The sequence below is a fragment of the Carcharhinus amblyrhynchos genome, chromosome 3, assembly GCF_965287045.1.
Source record: "Carcharhinus amblyrhynchos chromosome 3, sCarAmb.v2.hapA, whole genome shotgun sequence".
Classification (NCBI taxonomy): Eukaryota; Metazoa; Chordata; class Chondrichthyes; order Carcharhiniformes; family Carcharhinidae; genus Carcharhinus; species Carcharhinus amblyrhynchos.
The window spans coordinates 120,764,051-120,780,538 of NC_137326.1; the positions used below are offsets into that span (position 1 = coordinate 120,764,051).

Here is a 16,488-nt window from a genome sequence, read left to right on the forward strand (position 1 = left end):
TGGCTTAGGTTGATTGACCATGCTAAATTGTTCCTTAGTGCTAGGGGGATTAGTAGGGGTTACAGGGAAAGGGCCTGGGTGGAATTGTTGTCAATGCAGGCTCGATGGGCCAAATAGCCTCCTTCGGCACTGCAGAGATTCTATGATTCTATTCTGTGATTCTTAGTATGATATTTCCTTGTCATTTGTCAATAGCATTGCTACAAGGCAATAATAGCCTCTTGATTATGGTTATGGAGGTTTAAATTCAAATCTCAACTCCAAAATCTGCCAACGTGTGAGCCAGGAGCAGGAAATTACCATGAAATCTTCAGTAAAATTCCAACTCCTGCTTTAATGTAGTCTTATCTGTTCTGGCCATAAATGACTCCAGTCCATCATTACACAGTTGGTTTAATGCCTCAGGCTCACAAGGGATGACAATAAAGACTTCCTGGTTGATGTTATCCACAAGCCAAGAATTTGCTTTTTAAAAACCTGATGGGCAGAACTTAATATTAATGATGTGGTCTCTCCCACCTCTGTTGAGAAAGGCTCACTGGACTTAACTGGTCAGTGTTGGGCCTTCCCTGGGAATTAAGATCAGGGTAGGAGATGGGGGATCCTGCTTACTGAGAGCTGCCAGCCAATCAGAGGGCAGCAAGTTGCAACTCTCCATAGCCCACCAGTGCCATTGGAATTGGTAACTGCTGCCAACAACTGTACCCTCCAGAGGCCTAGGATCAACAAGGCCCAGATCACAGGTCAATGAGGGCAGGATGAGGGGCACTGGAGGAGGCTGCTGGCTAAGGGGTGGGGAAGTGTTGGTTGGAAGAAAAGGAAGGGAGAGTGGCTTGCAGTGGGCAACCCCTCCTTCCTATGGCCAGATCCCTTGACCAGATACTGAATGTCTTTGGATAAGGAACCTCTTCTGAAAGCCTGCAAGCAAACCCAACAGAATTCACATTTCAGACACCCTGTGATGTGGCTCCCTCATCTGCCGCTGGTTGAATACTAGGTGCTAATACTAATTGCCCACTTAAAGGCCTCAATTAACATCTAGGTGGGAAGCCATCCATCAGCCTTCCTAGCCCAGGCTTAATTAGACAGAGGGACGAAGAAGACAGCAAGGTCCACACCCACCATCCTCTAGTCTGATTAAATGGCCCTGGCCTCCAAACTCACCAGTGGGGACGGCATTAAATTCTGCATTAGTCTCCCTCTGAATTTTTTTCATATACCTCACCACTTTACCAATCCTCTTGTGAGAGACATCATTGAAAGCTTGCTGAAAATGTTTCCAAATTATAGCTTTTGCAGTTGCTTGATTAATTAGTTCCATTTTTACTTTACAAACTTTGTCATAACAGATTATTTCACATTAGACACTCCAAATCATAACAGATCTTTTGAACACAACTTATTTTAATGGATTTGTGCTGGCTATCCCTGACTCATGCATTCCTGAACGCATAATAATTTGATCTCAAATGGTGAATTCTAAGAGTCAGGCTACATGGTGACAGAGTGGTTAGTGGGATTCCCAGCTTGGGTCACTGTCTGCGTGGAGTCTGCATGTTTTCCCCATGTCTGCATGGGTTTCCTCTGGTTGTTCTAGTTTCCTCCCACACTCCAAGTGGTTAGGTGCACTGGCCATGCTAAATTGTCCCTCAGTGTACCCGAACAGGCGCTGGAGTGTGGTGACTAGGGAATTTTCACAGTAACTTTATTGCAGTGTTAATGTAAAACTACTTGTGACAAATAAATAAATAAACTTTAAACAACTTAGCATAATGGTTTGGAACATTTTCAAGTGTCTCATTGGGAAAGATGGTGGTGTAGTGGTAATGCCATTGGCCTAGTAATCTAGAAGCTAATACTCTAGGGACATGGGTTCAAATCCCACCACGACAGTTAGTGGAATTTAAATTCAGTTATTGTTCTTTGTTTTTGTTCTATTAAATCTGGAATGGAGAGATAGTCTAAGTAATGGTAATCATGACAACTATAATGGATTGTTGCAAAAACCCATCAGGTCCACTAATAAAGGAAATCTGCTGTCCATACTTGGAGTGGTCTACATGCAATTCTGGACCCACAGCAAAGTGGTTGATTTTTAACAGTTCAAGGACAATGGGGGATGGGCAGCAAATATTGGCTTCACTTGCAACACTCACATCCCATGAAAGCTTAAAAATATTTTCATGCTTGAAGGCGTGAAAATGGTGCGAAGCTCACAGGCTGCACAGTCAGCTTTCCTTTTCAGATAATCCAGCACCTGTGCAGAAAGACTCTGGAGATATGGCCCACGCCACCATGCTGGTGGGGCCAGAAGAAGTTGGCAGCTGGGAAGCCCGAGATCATGACATTCTTTTTCCCTGTAAGTAACGCAGGAACCAGCACCCGCCCCCCCACCCCCCCACCCCCCACTCACAGCCATGGTGGGGGCTCTGCCCCTCACACGCCCAAGGAGACTCCTCCCTACTAATGAAGTTCCCCAAAGGCCCATCCCCACAACCCTGCCACTGCCTGGGCATGTCCCTCTCCCACCACCAGGGTTATGTTTACCTGTGCGCCCTTGGCAGGTTCCCTGCGTCAGCAGTTGTGAACTTTGCTGACACAGAAATTCCAAGCGGGGGGCGGGGTGGGGCAGGAGGTGTGCGATACAGCAGGGAATCCCACTAATCATATTTAAATTTGTTGAAATAAGGTCCTTTTTGGGTGGGTGGGAAAGTGGGAACCGTGTTACATCACCGTGTGGGGGTGGGGGTGGGAGTGGGGGGATAGGAAGAATCGGAAAAGGAGATCTCACTAGTGAGATTCTCGGTTTCTGAATCTTGCGCTATTTTACACCCATGTTGCTATTTGCTCTTAAGGCCAACGCAGGCACAAAAAAAACCTTCGACTACTGTACCCTAATAACATAGCTTAATCCTAGTTTCAGAAGAAAACATCTTCTACGTGCAGAGATGTTTCTAATTCTCACACCAGCTCTCTTTGTGCCCTGAGGCAGATTGCCAATGATATCAGAATAGGTACTTCAGGTGCTCTGTGCCTTTGCCTGTAGGAACATAGACTGTTAGTCTTATCTCTTAGGAGACAATTTAGAGAATTAACTTCCACGTGTGTTTTTTTCATTTGCCCATAGCAACGTCAAGGGAAAAGTAGAGGAAATCTCTGAGAAACAATTCAAACATATTCCAAGATTTCTCCTCTTCTTCTGCCAAAGTTACAGAAAATGATCAGAAGTAACTCTTCCGGCTGGAAGAAGACTTCAACAAATCAGGTTGTGCTGGACTCAAGTAAGGAACGTCAATATCAATGGACAATGTTCTAACCAAATGCTACACCCTGCAATCTCTGATTGTTCAACAATTCCATTTTACCTGTCTCGCCTGGGTCACCGATCTGCCCTTTGGGGCCAGGGAATCCTGGCAAACTATTAGAATCACCTGCATCACCTGTTGAAAGAAACATTGTAGTTTAGTTTTCCAAGACGATTTTCATACCATGGGTAATAATAAATAATATTAGGCCGAATTTGACATATTTATCAGAGTCCTTTCAGAGTGTGACAAACAGGATGGGTAAAAGAGATCCAATAGATGTACAAAAGTAGAAAATTGGAGCAGGAGTAAGCCATTCGGTATTTCAAGTCTGTTCTGTCATTAAGCATCATCATCTTATCACAACCAGCACTCTCCCCATTCCCCTTGACATCTTTAGAGCCTTAAAATCTATCTAATTCTTCAGTAAATATATTTAGTAGTGCCTCCACAGCTTTCTGTGTTAGAGAATTCCTCCTCATCTCAGCCCTAAATGGCCAACCCTGTATCCTGAGACTCCGACCCCTTGTTCTAAACCGCCTTAGTAAGAAGTCTGACAACACCATGTTTAAGTCCAACCAATTTATTTGATAGTAAACTCACAAGCTTTCAGGGTTTGTCCCTTCGAAGGACTTAAATCTGGTGTTGTCAGACTTCTTACTGTGTTTACCTCAGTCCAACGCTGGCATCTCCACATCTAAACCGCCCTGCCAGAGGAAACAACATCTCCGCATCCAGTCTGTCCAGCCCTGTCAGAACTGTAGTATACTTGGATCTCAAAAAAAAATTGAAAGATGCCACATAAAAGGCTTCGATGCAAGATAACAGCTCATGGCCTGAGGGTGACATATTAGCAAGGACAGAGGATTGGTTAATTTACATGAAACAGAGTTATGCTACATGGGTCATTTTAGGTTGGTAAACTGGACCTAGAGCACTACCTGAGGGTTTGCTGCTGGGACCTCAACTAATTACAATCCATATCATTAACTTGAATGAAGGGAACAACTATATTGTAAGGAAATTTGCTGACAACACAAAGTTAGATAAGAAAGGTGAGGAAGATACAAAGTATCTGCAATGGAATGTGGATAGTTTGTAAGTGGGCAAAAATGAGGCAGATGGAGTATAATGTGGGAAGATGTGAGTTTGTTTAATTTGCAAGATTAGAAAAGTGAATATTACTTAAATAGAGAGAGAAACGCTGCAGTACAAAATGATCTGGTCTCCTTGTGCCATTAATCACAACAAGTTAGCATGTAAGGACAGCAAGTAATTAAAAAGGCAAAAGGAATGTTGACCTTTATTTTAAAGGGAATGGAATATTTTATTTGAAAGTTTATTTATTAGTCACAAGTTGGCTTACATTCACATTGCATTGTAGTTACTGTGAAAATCTGCTGGTCACCACGCTCCAGTGCTTATTTGGGTACACTGATGGAGAATTTAGCATTGCTAATTCACCTAACCTGCACACGTTTGGACTGTGGGAGGAAACCGGAGCACCCAGAAGAAACCCAGGCAGACACGGGGAGAATGGGGAAACTCCATGCAGACAGTGACCCAAGCCAGGGATCAAACCTGACCTTAGCGCTGTGAGGCAGCAGTGCTAACCACTGTGCCACCGTGCCGCCATTTGATTTGATTTGAATATAAATGTAGTCTCTCTCCAACTATACAATGAAACTGCACCCATGTACAGTTTTGGTCTCCATAAATAAAGAGTGATGTACTTGCATTGAAAATAGTTTGGAGAAAGCTGGTTTCCTCAGTTGAAAGGGTTGTCTTATGAGAAAAGGTTTCACAGCCTGTACTCATTTTAATTTAGAAGATTAACAGGTGATGTTATCGAAGCATAGAAGATATTGAGGAGGCAACAGGATAGACGTTGGGCAGATGTTTCCTCTCAGTGGGGGAATCGAGAAATAGGGGATACAGTTTCAAAATATGGCTGCTCCCATTTAAAATAGAGATAAGGAGGAATTTCTTCTATCAGAGAGTTGATAGTCCTTGGAATTCTTTACTACGGACAGCAGCAGAGGCTGTGTCATCAAATAAAATTCAAAGGCTGAGTTAGACAGATCTTACAACTAGGGAGTCAAGGAATTTTGAGAACAGACAAGAAAGTGAATTTATGATTATAATCAGAGCAGCTATGATCTTATTGAATGGTGGAGCAGGCTAAATGGGCTGAATGGTCTCTTCCTGCTCCCATTTCTTACTGGGTGAACCTGTAATTTGAGAGGCAATTACTAATTTTGTTGTTCATTTTACTGGTGGAGATAAATACACCTTCATCTCTCATTTAAAAATCTTGTTAAATATCACCTGTCTTCCTTTTCCACCCCCATCCCCTTCCTTACATTCTCATGCAATTTTTTTTTTAATGCTCGTGAAACGAGGGATGTTAATTGTGGAGAATAGAACACTTTGTTTTAGGAACTTGGCCTTAAATTAACCCACCTGGGAGGCTGAAAACTAGGCCAGGGTTCAGTTAAGATGGGATGGTGTGGGTGACTTACCAAGGCTTTTGTTATTCCAACCTGACCAACCACGAAGTGATTAGTGGTGGGAATATCCTTTTCTCAGCTCAGGAGTACAGAGGCCAAGACTAGTCTCCCAAGTGTTGCCCAACAAAGGGTGAACCAGGAATCAAACCGTGATGCACAATGTGTGTGGCTTTGTAGCGCATTAGGCAGCACTTTTGCGTAAGTTATTAAGGGATCTCAGTAAATACTTTAAATAAATTTAAAAACATTTACCCGACCACTGAATAAGAAACTTGTGAACTTGGGGCCCCAAGTCACATTTAAACATTAGAAGCCAGCACAACTCAATCACATTCCCTCAGTTCAGTGAGAATGAATGTTGGTCACTTTGATTAAAATATAATTAATGACTTTTAGAGGAACCTGCAAGTTCATTAATAAGCAATAGGGAGTTAATCAGTTATACTTATACCTTTTGTTCCTTTGCAACCAGGTTCACCTTGGGGTCCAGGAAATCCCATTTCTCCATTGTCACCCTAATTGTAAATATACCACAAATTATTTTATTGAAGCTTCTGCAATACAATGTTTCTGATGTTATAACAAATACCTCAAAAAGCTGTTATAATGATTTTTCATACTTACCTTCTCTCCCTTACTTCCAGGAAATCCAATGATACCTCTTTGACCTTTACACCCAACTAATCCTTGTCGGCCAGGTAGACCAGATGGTCCAATCATCCCATAAAAACCTTTCTCGAAGCCTGGAGGACCAGGACTGCCAGGGAATCCAGGAACTCCTGGATTCCCAGGTAATCCTTTTTCACCTGAAACAATCATTATAACAAAGTTAGTGCGTTGAAAACAAAACTACTTGTGTTCATGTTCAAAAGGGCCCGTCATAGTAACACAGCAAAGTTTTTGGCAGAAGACAACAATCAGTCCACTAACCTACCCTTCCAGACCTCTAACACAGATCATATAGGTCATTGGCTATAGTGAGATGCCACCCACATTGACATCTTGAACACAGTAGTGTTCCCAACACTAAAGGATTACCTTTCTTTAAAAAAAATCGTTCTGAATCTCCTTCATTTTAGTTTATTTATTAGCATCATAAGTGGGCTTACACTAACGCTGCAATGAAGTTACTGTGAAAATCCCCTAGTCACCACAATACGGTGCCTGTTCGGACACACTGAGGGAAAATTTAGCATGGCCACTGCACCTAACCAGCATGTCTTTTGGACTGTGGGAGGAAACCGGAACACCCAGAGGAAACACACGCAGTCACGGGGGAGAGTGTGCGGATTCTGCACAGAGAGTACCCAAGTCAGGAATCGAACTCAGGTCCCTGGCACTGTGAGGCAAGAGTGCTAACCACTGTGCCACACTCTATAAACATAGGCTGGATTTTACAGTACTTCTGGCGGGTGGGATCTTTCAGTCCTGCAGAAGATTAAACCCTCCTGCCCTGCTGCGTGGATTTTCCTGGCAGGGGGACAGGCGAGCCACACAAAACACCAAAGGCATCGGCAGGATTGGAAGATCCCACACGTAGTCAATGGTGAGCCGCTTCCACCATGAGAAAGCACGACCCGGTGGCAGGGGCAGTGGGGGGGGGGGGGGGGGGGGGGGGGGTGGGATTCCTGTCCTATGTTACAAATGACTATGATAAGAGCACTAAGTTCAGATATGAGCCAATCTTTGAGAAGTGCATTCAAATCTTCACCAGGATCCTTATAGCACAGGTAGAGCTTTTTCACATCCCACATTGGATACTTTTAAGATGGTGCCTGTAGAGTTTTCTGCTGTATTCTAGTCCTTGCCAAGAGGTTGGTTAACATTTCACCCAAATGAATTACTCTGACTATCACAGCCAAGAGTGACTTCCATTATCTCATTTGGTCAGGTTTCAATTCATTCCAGAAGTGAAAGAATAAACCATTTATTTCAAAAAGTGACTCATCGCTACATAAATAATCTTTTAACTAAATAGAGGATGTTTGAAAATTAGGTTGACTCTGTTCTCCTTACCTTGTGGCCCTGTGCATCCATGTTCACCGGGAATACCTGGGATTCCCTTAATGCCATTTTCATAAATGATCTCAGGCACACTGTCATCCCCCGGATCTCCTGTTACTCCTGAAACAAGGCAATTGAAATTTCCCTGTTAATGCAATAATTTTTCTGTAGCTTAACAACACGACCAGTTTGAACTCCCTATAAAGGATTGCACTCCCTCAGATTCCTTCATTAAAATGACATTTCCTTATATAGATTGGAAGGACAGAAGATTTTGAATTATCCAGAGGTCAAAAATGACAGCAGTTTAGTTATCATCAGGCAGCTAAAATATTTTGGCTGTCAGTTGTGGGCTAGAGATTATGTTGCTGTCTATGTTGTAGTGGCGGCATGGTGGCACAGTGGATAGTACTGCTGCCTTTTTAGTAGCCTTCTCTAATCTAACTTGGCTTTTGCAAATGTCTGCTCTCCTAGCTCTCTCTTTAAACAGCTAATTCTCAATGGGTCATAATTCTCTGGCAGTTCACGCGTGGGATCTTCTGGATCCATTGATGGTGCACACCTACCATGGGTTTCCTGGTGGTGTGGGATGGAGTCAATGAGAAGCTTCCTCCCCCGCACTCCCCACCGTGGCTTATGTCTAATTTGCTTCCTCTGCTTACAACCTGTAACAGGGCAGCATGGTGGCACAGTGGTTAGCAGTGCTGCCTCACAGCGCCAGGACCTGGGTACGATTCCTGGCTTGGTTCACCGTCTGTGCGGAGTTTGTACATTCTCTCCGTGTCTGTGTTGGTTTCCTGTGTTGGATAGGGTTGCGGTCAGTGCAGCTCAATGGGCCAAATGGCCTCCTTCTGCACTTTAAGGATTCTATAATTCCACGTGCTGGGATGGCCTTTGGCAGAGAGTCTTTGGTGAATTAAAGCAAGGTATTTATGAATACCAGGAGCGACTAACAAATTGTTCATTCTTTTTGATCTTCAAGAAAGCAACTTGGTTAGCATTCCTTTCATTCCTTATTAAATGTGTGAGTGCAGCTTGCTTTAAGGATAGTAATTATTTAAAATATCATTACTTTCTAAACCCTGTCCACCAGAAATGTCCAAGAAAGGTGACAATTCCTTATATGTTGTTTTCATCATTCAAGTTGAGCCATTCTTTGAAATCTGACCGTGCAAAGGACAAGTACTAAGGGAGACTGGGATAACACACCACATCACGTGCACACTTGTCTAAGCAGTGAACTCAAGTTGTGTTGTTGAAGAATGTTCTATGATGCAGGAGATGCAAAAAAGGGAAGATTTTTTTAAGTGAGGAAAGAGGGAGAGAGGATGGGGAGAGAAAGTGAGGAAAATAATTCATAATCCTCTGGCCACCATCAGGTATTAGAGACAAAAAAATCTCCATTACTGCTGTAATAGAAATGTTGCTCCCTGCAGTTAAATATCTCCATTGCTAATTTTGTTAATGTATCTGAAGAAAATACTATGATATGTTCCTTATATTCTTAAACTAAAAAGGAGATGTAATGCTTGACACCTTTGAATCCTTTAATTCCATTTTCTCCATCAGAGCCTCTTGTTCCTTCATTCCCTCGTGGCCCTGGTTCACCTGGAATTCCTGGATGTCCTCGTGGACCTGGTGCTCCTAGAAATCCCCTAATGCCTTGGCTACCTTTATTGCCTAATGCATGAAAAGAATATGCTCAATGAGTGAATAATCACATTTTATAAAGTGCACTTTCAGTAAGTTATTGCAGCAGTCATCTGTAATTACAATAATTACAATCAGTTACTCCATTTTTCCCCTTCTCCTCAAATGGTTGAGTGATTATTACCTTGTGAGCAGTTGTCACAGGTTAGTTTTACGAGTCTGAACTGTTTTCATCTGGAATAAAGTAGGGGACTGAAGTTTGTCTATGATAGTATCAGAAAAAATGATGGGGTACGTGTATGAATCTGCTGAACTGGTGCAACAATAATAATCTCTCCTTCAATGTCAGTAAAACGAAGGACATAGTCATGCACTTCAGGAAGCGCAGTGCCCCTTTCTACATCGTCAAGTATGAAGTGAAAATAGTCGACAGTTTCAAATTTTCTAGGTGTTCAGATTGCCAACAACCTGTTCTGGTCCCTCCACGTTGATGCTATAGTTAAGAAAGCCCACCAATGCCTCTACTACTCAGAAGGCTAAGGAATTTGGGATTTTCACAACAACTCCCACCAATTTTTACAGATGCATCACAGAAAGCATCCTTTCCAGATGTATCACAGCTTGGGAAGGGTTGTAAACATAGCCCAGTCCATCATGCAAACCAGCCTCCAACTCCATTGACTCTGTCTACACTTACGGCTGCCTCGGAAAAGCAGCCAACACAATCAAGGACACCACGCACCTCTGACATTCCCTCTTCCACCATCTTCCACCAGGAAAAAGATACAAAAGTACAAGATCACATAACAACTGACTCAACAACAGCAGCTTCCCTGCTGCCATCAAATTTTTGAATGGACCTACTTTATATTAAGCTGATCTTTCTCTACACCCTAACTATGATCGTAACACTACATTCTGCACTCAGCCCTTTCCTCCTCCCCATGTACTACAAGAATGGTATGCTTTGTCTGCATAGTGCACAAGAAACAATACTTTCGCTGTATCCCAATGTATGTGACAACAATAATAAATCAAATCAATGATTAATGATATGTGTGTGTGAGTGATGTGATATGTGGTGTGTGTGATTTGTGACTCTGTGAGGTTCGTGATATGAAATGTGACTGTGTGTTATGTTTGTGTGTGAGGCAATGTGTGTGATATGCAAATTATGTGATGTGTATGATTGTATGTTCATGTTGTGATTGTGTGTTCATGTTGTGATTGTGCATGCATGTTGTGATTATGTGATGTGTGTGTGACATGTATGAACATAAGAAATAGGAGCAGGAATAGGCCATCTAGCCCTTCGAGGTTGCCCCGCCATTCAATAAGATCATGGCTGATCTGAAGTGGCTCAGTTCCACTTTCCCGCCCTCTCCCCATAACCCTTAATCCCCTTGCCTATCAAAAACCTATCTACCCGCGTCTTAAATATATTTAGCGAGGCAGCCTCCACCACTTCAACGGGCAGAGAATTCCAGAGATTCACCACCCTTTGAGTGAACAAGTTCCTCCTCAACTCCGATCTAAACTGTCCCCCCCCCTTATCTTGAGGCTGTGCCCTCTAGTCCTACTGTCCTTTCTGAGCGGGAAGAGCCTCTCCACCTCTATCCTATCCATCCCATTCATCATCTTATACGTCTCAATGAGATCTCCCCTCATTCTTCTAAACTCTAACGAGTACAAGCCAAGTTTATTCAGCCTCTCCTCATAGCTCAACCCCCTCAACTCTGGTATCAGCCTAGTGAACCTCCTCTGCAGTCCCTCCAAGGCCAAAATATCTTTGCGTAAGTGCGGCGACCAAAACTGCACACAGTACTCCAGCTGCGGCCTCACCAGTGCCCTGTACAGTTGCAGCAAGACCTCCCTACTTTTATATTCAATCCCTCTCGCTCTGAAGGCTAGCATCCCATTAGCCTTCCTGACCACCTGCTGCACCTGCAGGCTGGGTTTTTGCGACTCATGCACAAGGACCCCGAGGTTCCTCTGCACCGTAGCATGCTGCAGTTTTTTGCCATGTAAGTAGTAGTCCTTCCTACCATTCTTCCTACCAAAGTGGACAACTTCACACTTGCCAACATTAAATTCCATTTGCCAGTTCCTGGCCCAATCGCTCAGCCTATCTAGATCCTTCTGCAGACTCTCCACACCCTCCACACAATTTGCCGTTCCACCAATCTTTGTGTCATCAGCAAATTTTGACACCATACACTCGGTTCCCTCCTCCAGATCATCTATATAAATGGTAAAAAGCTGAGGCCCCAGCACCGATCCCTGGGGCACTCCACTAGTCACCAACCGCCAATCCGAATAGCACCCACTGACCCCCACTCTCTGCCTCCTATTTGACAGCCAATCCCCTATCCACGCTAACACCCTACCCCCAACTCCATGCCCCCTAACCTTCTGTAACAACCCTAACCTTCTGTAACAAGAAGATACGTGATACGTGAAAGTTAAAAGTTTATTTATTTATTAGTCACAAGTAGGCTTACATTAACACTGCAATGAAGTTACTGTGTGATACGAGTGTGAGATATATGATTATGTGTGTGTGATATGCGAGTGTGTGTCGTGTCTGTGTGTGATATGTGAGTGTGTGTAAAATGTGATTATGTGTGTGTGATATGTGAGTGTGTGTAATATGTGATTACGTGTGTGTGACATGTGAGCGTGTGTAATATGTGATTATGGGTGTGTGTAATATGTGAGTGTGAGATGTTTGTGTGAAGAGAGGGCAGGATTAGGCTTAGCTGCGCTGGCCCTGTTGCTGAACAGATTCCAAATATGAGTAAGGCCCTCAAAAAATCATTCTGTGTAAAGTACCACAGAAAGTCTAGAGTGCCTGGAAGTATGGGAGGAAGAACATGTTTTAGGTCCTCACAGTACAACCTGTCAAAGTGCGACCTTACATTATTTTGTGAGAAGTTCAGCTCTGAGTTTTGCAGGACCAAGTCAATTCCTACATCCAAAATCTACTTAGATGGAAATCTGCCATTTGTGCAAACAACAAAAATAAAACTGACTGACATAGCAATTATGTAATTTTCTCAAGCTTTGTTATGGAATTGCTGAATAATGTTTCCTCCTGATTTTTAATAACTTTTGGCCAAGATGTTAATGGCTACTCAGAAAAAGAGGAAGCTGAAAGAGAAAGTGTAAGTATAAAGCACTTTTCAGTAAGGGAGACGGTTATGATTAATAATTTGCATTATAAATAAACTTTGTCTATCTCCCCAAGGTGAGTTGAGTTGGATGAATACTCAGCACTTGAAGGATGAAAAAGAATGAAAAACAGATTGTTGAAATGAAAGATTTTGCTCAATTATTTACACTCAGGAAAAATGAGGAATTCAACATACCTGGTGGACCAGGAAATCCTGGTGTTCCGCTGTTGCCCACAGGACCTGGTTGGCCTTGCATGCCCATTGGACCAGGCAGTCCCGGACTTCCAGGAATTCCTTGAAGTCCCTTCAACCCAGTTGGACCCATGGGACCTGGATTTCCTGGAAGTCCTTTGAGACATTGACCTGAAACAGGAAAAATATTAAATATTCAGCAGTTTTCCCTTAGGTACACATTAAAATTAAACCCGTCCCACGGCACCATATTCTCTAGGACTTGATGTTCTTTGGTGAGGTATGGGAGGCAGAACGGAAACTGAGTGATCTCGCTCCTGAACCCACCATCTCAAGTTATCTAATCAAGTTTGGTCAAATACTGGTCGGAAGGAAGACATTCAGAGGTGCAAAGGAGGGCTCCGTGCCCAGTTGGAACTGTCCAACAGGAAGTCACGCGGCAGAAAGGTCATGCCGCAAACAGCAGCTTGCTCACAGCTATAAATCTAAAAGCTCCTCTCCCCACCACTTTCTGAATGTCTACATTTATTTTAAAAAAGCAAGCAGACGTTGTTGCCTTCACCAACGTACTCCGCTTTTACATTCTGCCATGGTTCTGGTTGCAGGCTTCTCCTTTGACCCTTGTGCTACCTTGCCACAGCTGCCATACTACACTTTCACATATTTTCATTGTTGACGGCCAAAAAATGCCGCGGGCAATGGAAAATTTCAGACAATTGGGTTCTCAATAAGTTCAATTGTACATTTGTGATTTCAAAATGGTGGCCAAGACCCTGCTCACCCTGACCTGGATGTATGGTGGGCACGGCCTCAGATGGGAAGCCTGTCCTTGCCCCAATCAAAACTCCTAAGCTGACACTTCAGGGCCTTCTCCCACCCACTCTCACTTTTCAGGCTGGCGGTCACTGGATAACACAGTAACTTACTGTGTTCACCCCAGTCCAACGCCGGCATCTCCACATCATGGTCACTGGATAACTCAGGGAAGGAAATAGTAAAAATCACTGACCATGATCTGCCCGATCTCTATACTGAAGAAGATATGGGGCAAATTTTCCAGTTCTGCCCACCATGGCGTTCGTAGCAGGCGAGGGGCAGATGATGGAAAGGTCCATTGACCTCGGACGGGATTTTCCAATTTCACAGCGAGCGCAGCCATAAAATCCTGCCTCCTAGTTTTTCATTGAAACATAAGAACATGTCCCTGGTCACTGTTACCAAATTAACTGGTGTGATCAATTAGATTTATTTCAAACCGCAACTTGCTCACTCTTAAAGCATTTCAAAGGCTTGGCAATATATTTGAAACTTACTACAGATTAAACTAGAATGACTATATTTAATTGGCTGTTTTGGAGAATGATGTGGTGACATTGTGTTGCCATCCCAACATCATCACCCCCTATGTACATTGATGGGGGGGTAGAAGTGAAGGGAGCGGGTTGCCTGATATATAATGCTGCTCTATGATGCATATAAGCATAGTATACCTAATAGCGTAACATTCCCATTAATGTTAGAAATATTCTATCCTCTAAAACACACATAAAAGGATATATCTAATAATAAACCATAAGACCACTTCCTGTATTGTAGCTTCATTTTAAAGTGTTTAACAGCAAGCAAGGAAACAATTGAATGACAATCACAGAAAAAGGGATTAAAGTATCTTTTTAAACATCCACTCCTATGTGTCACCGGGGGCAGATTTTAAAACAATAGGTTGCTTTGAAGAAAATCTGAGCAGAATAGCATTACAGGGCAGAAGTGTGCCTGTTACTGTAAGGGTGCATTATATATGACTTTCAACAGTGTGTTCTGGATGTAAAATGTGGGTCTGAGCTTTGTAGGGCAGAAGCAAAGAGGCGACATTTTAGGTGCTAAGGAAATACGAAATCAACAAAGGTTCATAACAAACAGTCAAGCCAACAGTAATATAAAAAGTCAATGCTGAAACCATTAAAAGGGGAATCCTCTGCAAAGTGAAATACGCGAAATACGCAAAGTGATAATCGCGAGGAGGTGAGGGCAATGAACACAGGAAGCATGGCGATGGGAATGAAACTCAGAGATCCCCAAAACGGAACAAAAAGTATTTTTTTCTCCTCTATCAGTTGGCCAGATTGACAGGTATGTCGGTTGGGAGGACTGCAGTTGGGAGCGTTTGGGACTGTGGCTGACAAACAGGAGAGATCACGCAGGAAAAGGGGAGTTGAACCAAAAATCGGAACTACGATAGCTCATGAGGCAGAAATGGTTGGTATGTCGAGGGGGGAAACAGGGTGGGGGTCAGACTGGGAGCTAGAAAGGAAGGGATTGTGGACACAAGGCACTAGCAATCAGTGAGGAAGAATGCCCTGAGTTATGGGTTTTTAGGGTCAATTGGCTGATCAAGATTTGTTTGAGGGGCAGATGATGTAAAAATGGTGGTAGCTGGGTGCACGATACGACAGGGTCACATTACAGGATTTTGAACTTTTAATTCCCCTAGACTCTCTCCCACTTGTTGTGGGGTGAGGTTATAATTTTGACTGTGATCTTCTGATGTGAATTGGTTTCTACGCGTATGACTCCCTCAGTTATGCCAGAATGTTTCAACTACCCTTCACCTGGGGGGCCACGTAAACCGGGGGGTCCAGGAAGCCCAAATGGACCCCGTTCTCCTTTCTCCGCAGGGAAACCTGGTGGACCAGGAATCCCTGGTTGTCCAGACACGCCTTGATCTCCTCGGGATCCTTTTTGTCCTGGGAATCCTGGAACTCCATCACGCCCTGAGAATAATGGAAGTAACTCATGACTGGAATAGAAAGCAGGCATGATATGATTTCAGAGCTACTGCCCAGAAAGTGCACAGTGGGAGCACTGATATAATTTAAGATATTCATCTTAAATTCTTCAATCTGCTCTTTTGCAACAGATATTAAATTGTTTTATGGTAAATGAATTCCAATCAAGGTGCACAATATACATCAGTTTCCCGTCAGCAACATAAAATGATAAATTTAGTCTGATCCATAAAGAAGTTCCTTCGCCTGATATATTTTAACACTGTTTACATTCCTGTGTGCTCCATTTTAACAAAATCATTAACGCAATATAAATGTATCAGTGACTTTGTTTAAATTGTGCTTACTGGCACTTAATGCAACTGCATTGGCCGGTTTATAGAGTGCACTGGGGTCAGTTCATGTCTCAAGAGCAGTCTTGTTCTGTTCAATAAATTCAAACTGGAATCTCAATGTCGAAGGATATTAATATTCATAACACTTGAATGGGAATGGCAAGAGGTGAAAACAAGACCACAAAACCCTACAGGAAGCTTAGCCTGGGATTTTCCCCACTGCAGGTTTTGAGGTGATGGGAGAGGTTGCTGGGAGTGTGAAATTACATGGATGGATTATCTCCAGGACACGTTCACCCTGACCTGGATGTAATTTTATGGTGGGTCGGGCAGGGCCTTGATTAGGAAGCCTGCCCTAGCCCCAGTTAAGACTCTTAATGGCCACTTAATTGCCACTTCAGGGCCTTCTCCCACCCACCTTCAATTTTCAGGCTGGCAGTCACCGGATAACTCAGGGTGAGAAATAGAAAAAAAATCACCATCCAAGATCTCAAGACAGAAGGCACAATCTCAGAGTGAGGTGTCGCCCATTT

General features: G+C 43.2%; 1 protein-coding gene across 1 annotated transcript in view; it reads right to left on the reverse strand.

The window, feature by feature from the left end:
* LOC145341258 (uncharacterized) overlaps positions 1–16,488 on the reverse strand; it is a 183,085-nt gene that overhangs the window by 32,880 nt on the left and 133,717 nt on the right. The window contains exons 29-35 of the mRNA XM_080186185.1: positions 15,444–15,605; positions 12,838–13,005; positions 9,356–9,499; positions 7,832–7,939; positions 6,440–6,621; positions 6,267–6,330; positions 3,366–3,440 (exon numbers count right to left, since the gene is read on the reverse strand). Of these exons, the coding sequence (XP_080042311.1) occupies positions 3,366–3,440; positions 6,267–6,330; positions 6,440–6,621; positions 7,832–7,939; positions 9,356–9,499; positions 12,838–13,005; positions 15,444–15,605 (903 nt within the window). The remainder of the gene's footprint in view (positions 1–3,365; positions 3,441–6,266; positions 6,331–6,439; positions 6,622–7,831; positions 7,940–9,355; positions 9,500–12,837; positions 13,006–15,443; positions 15,606–16,488) is intronic.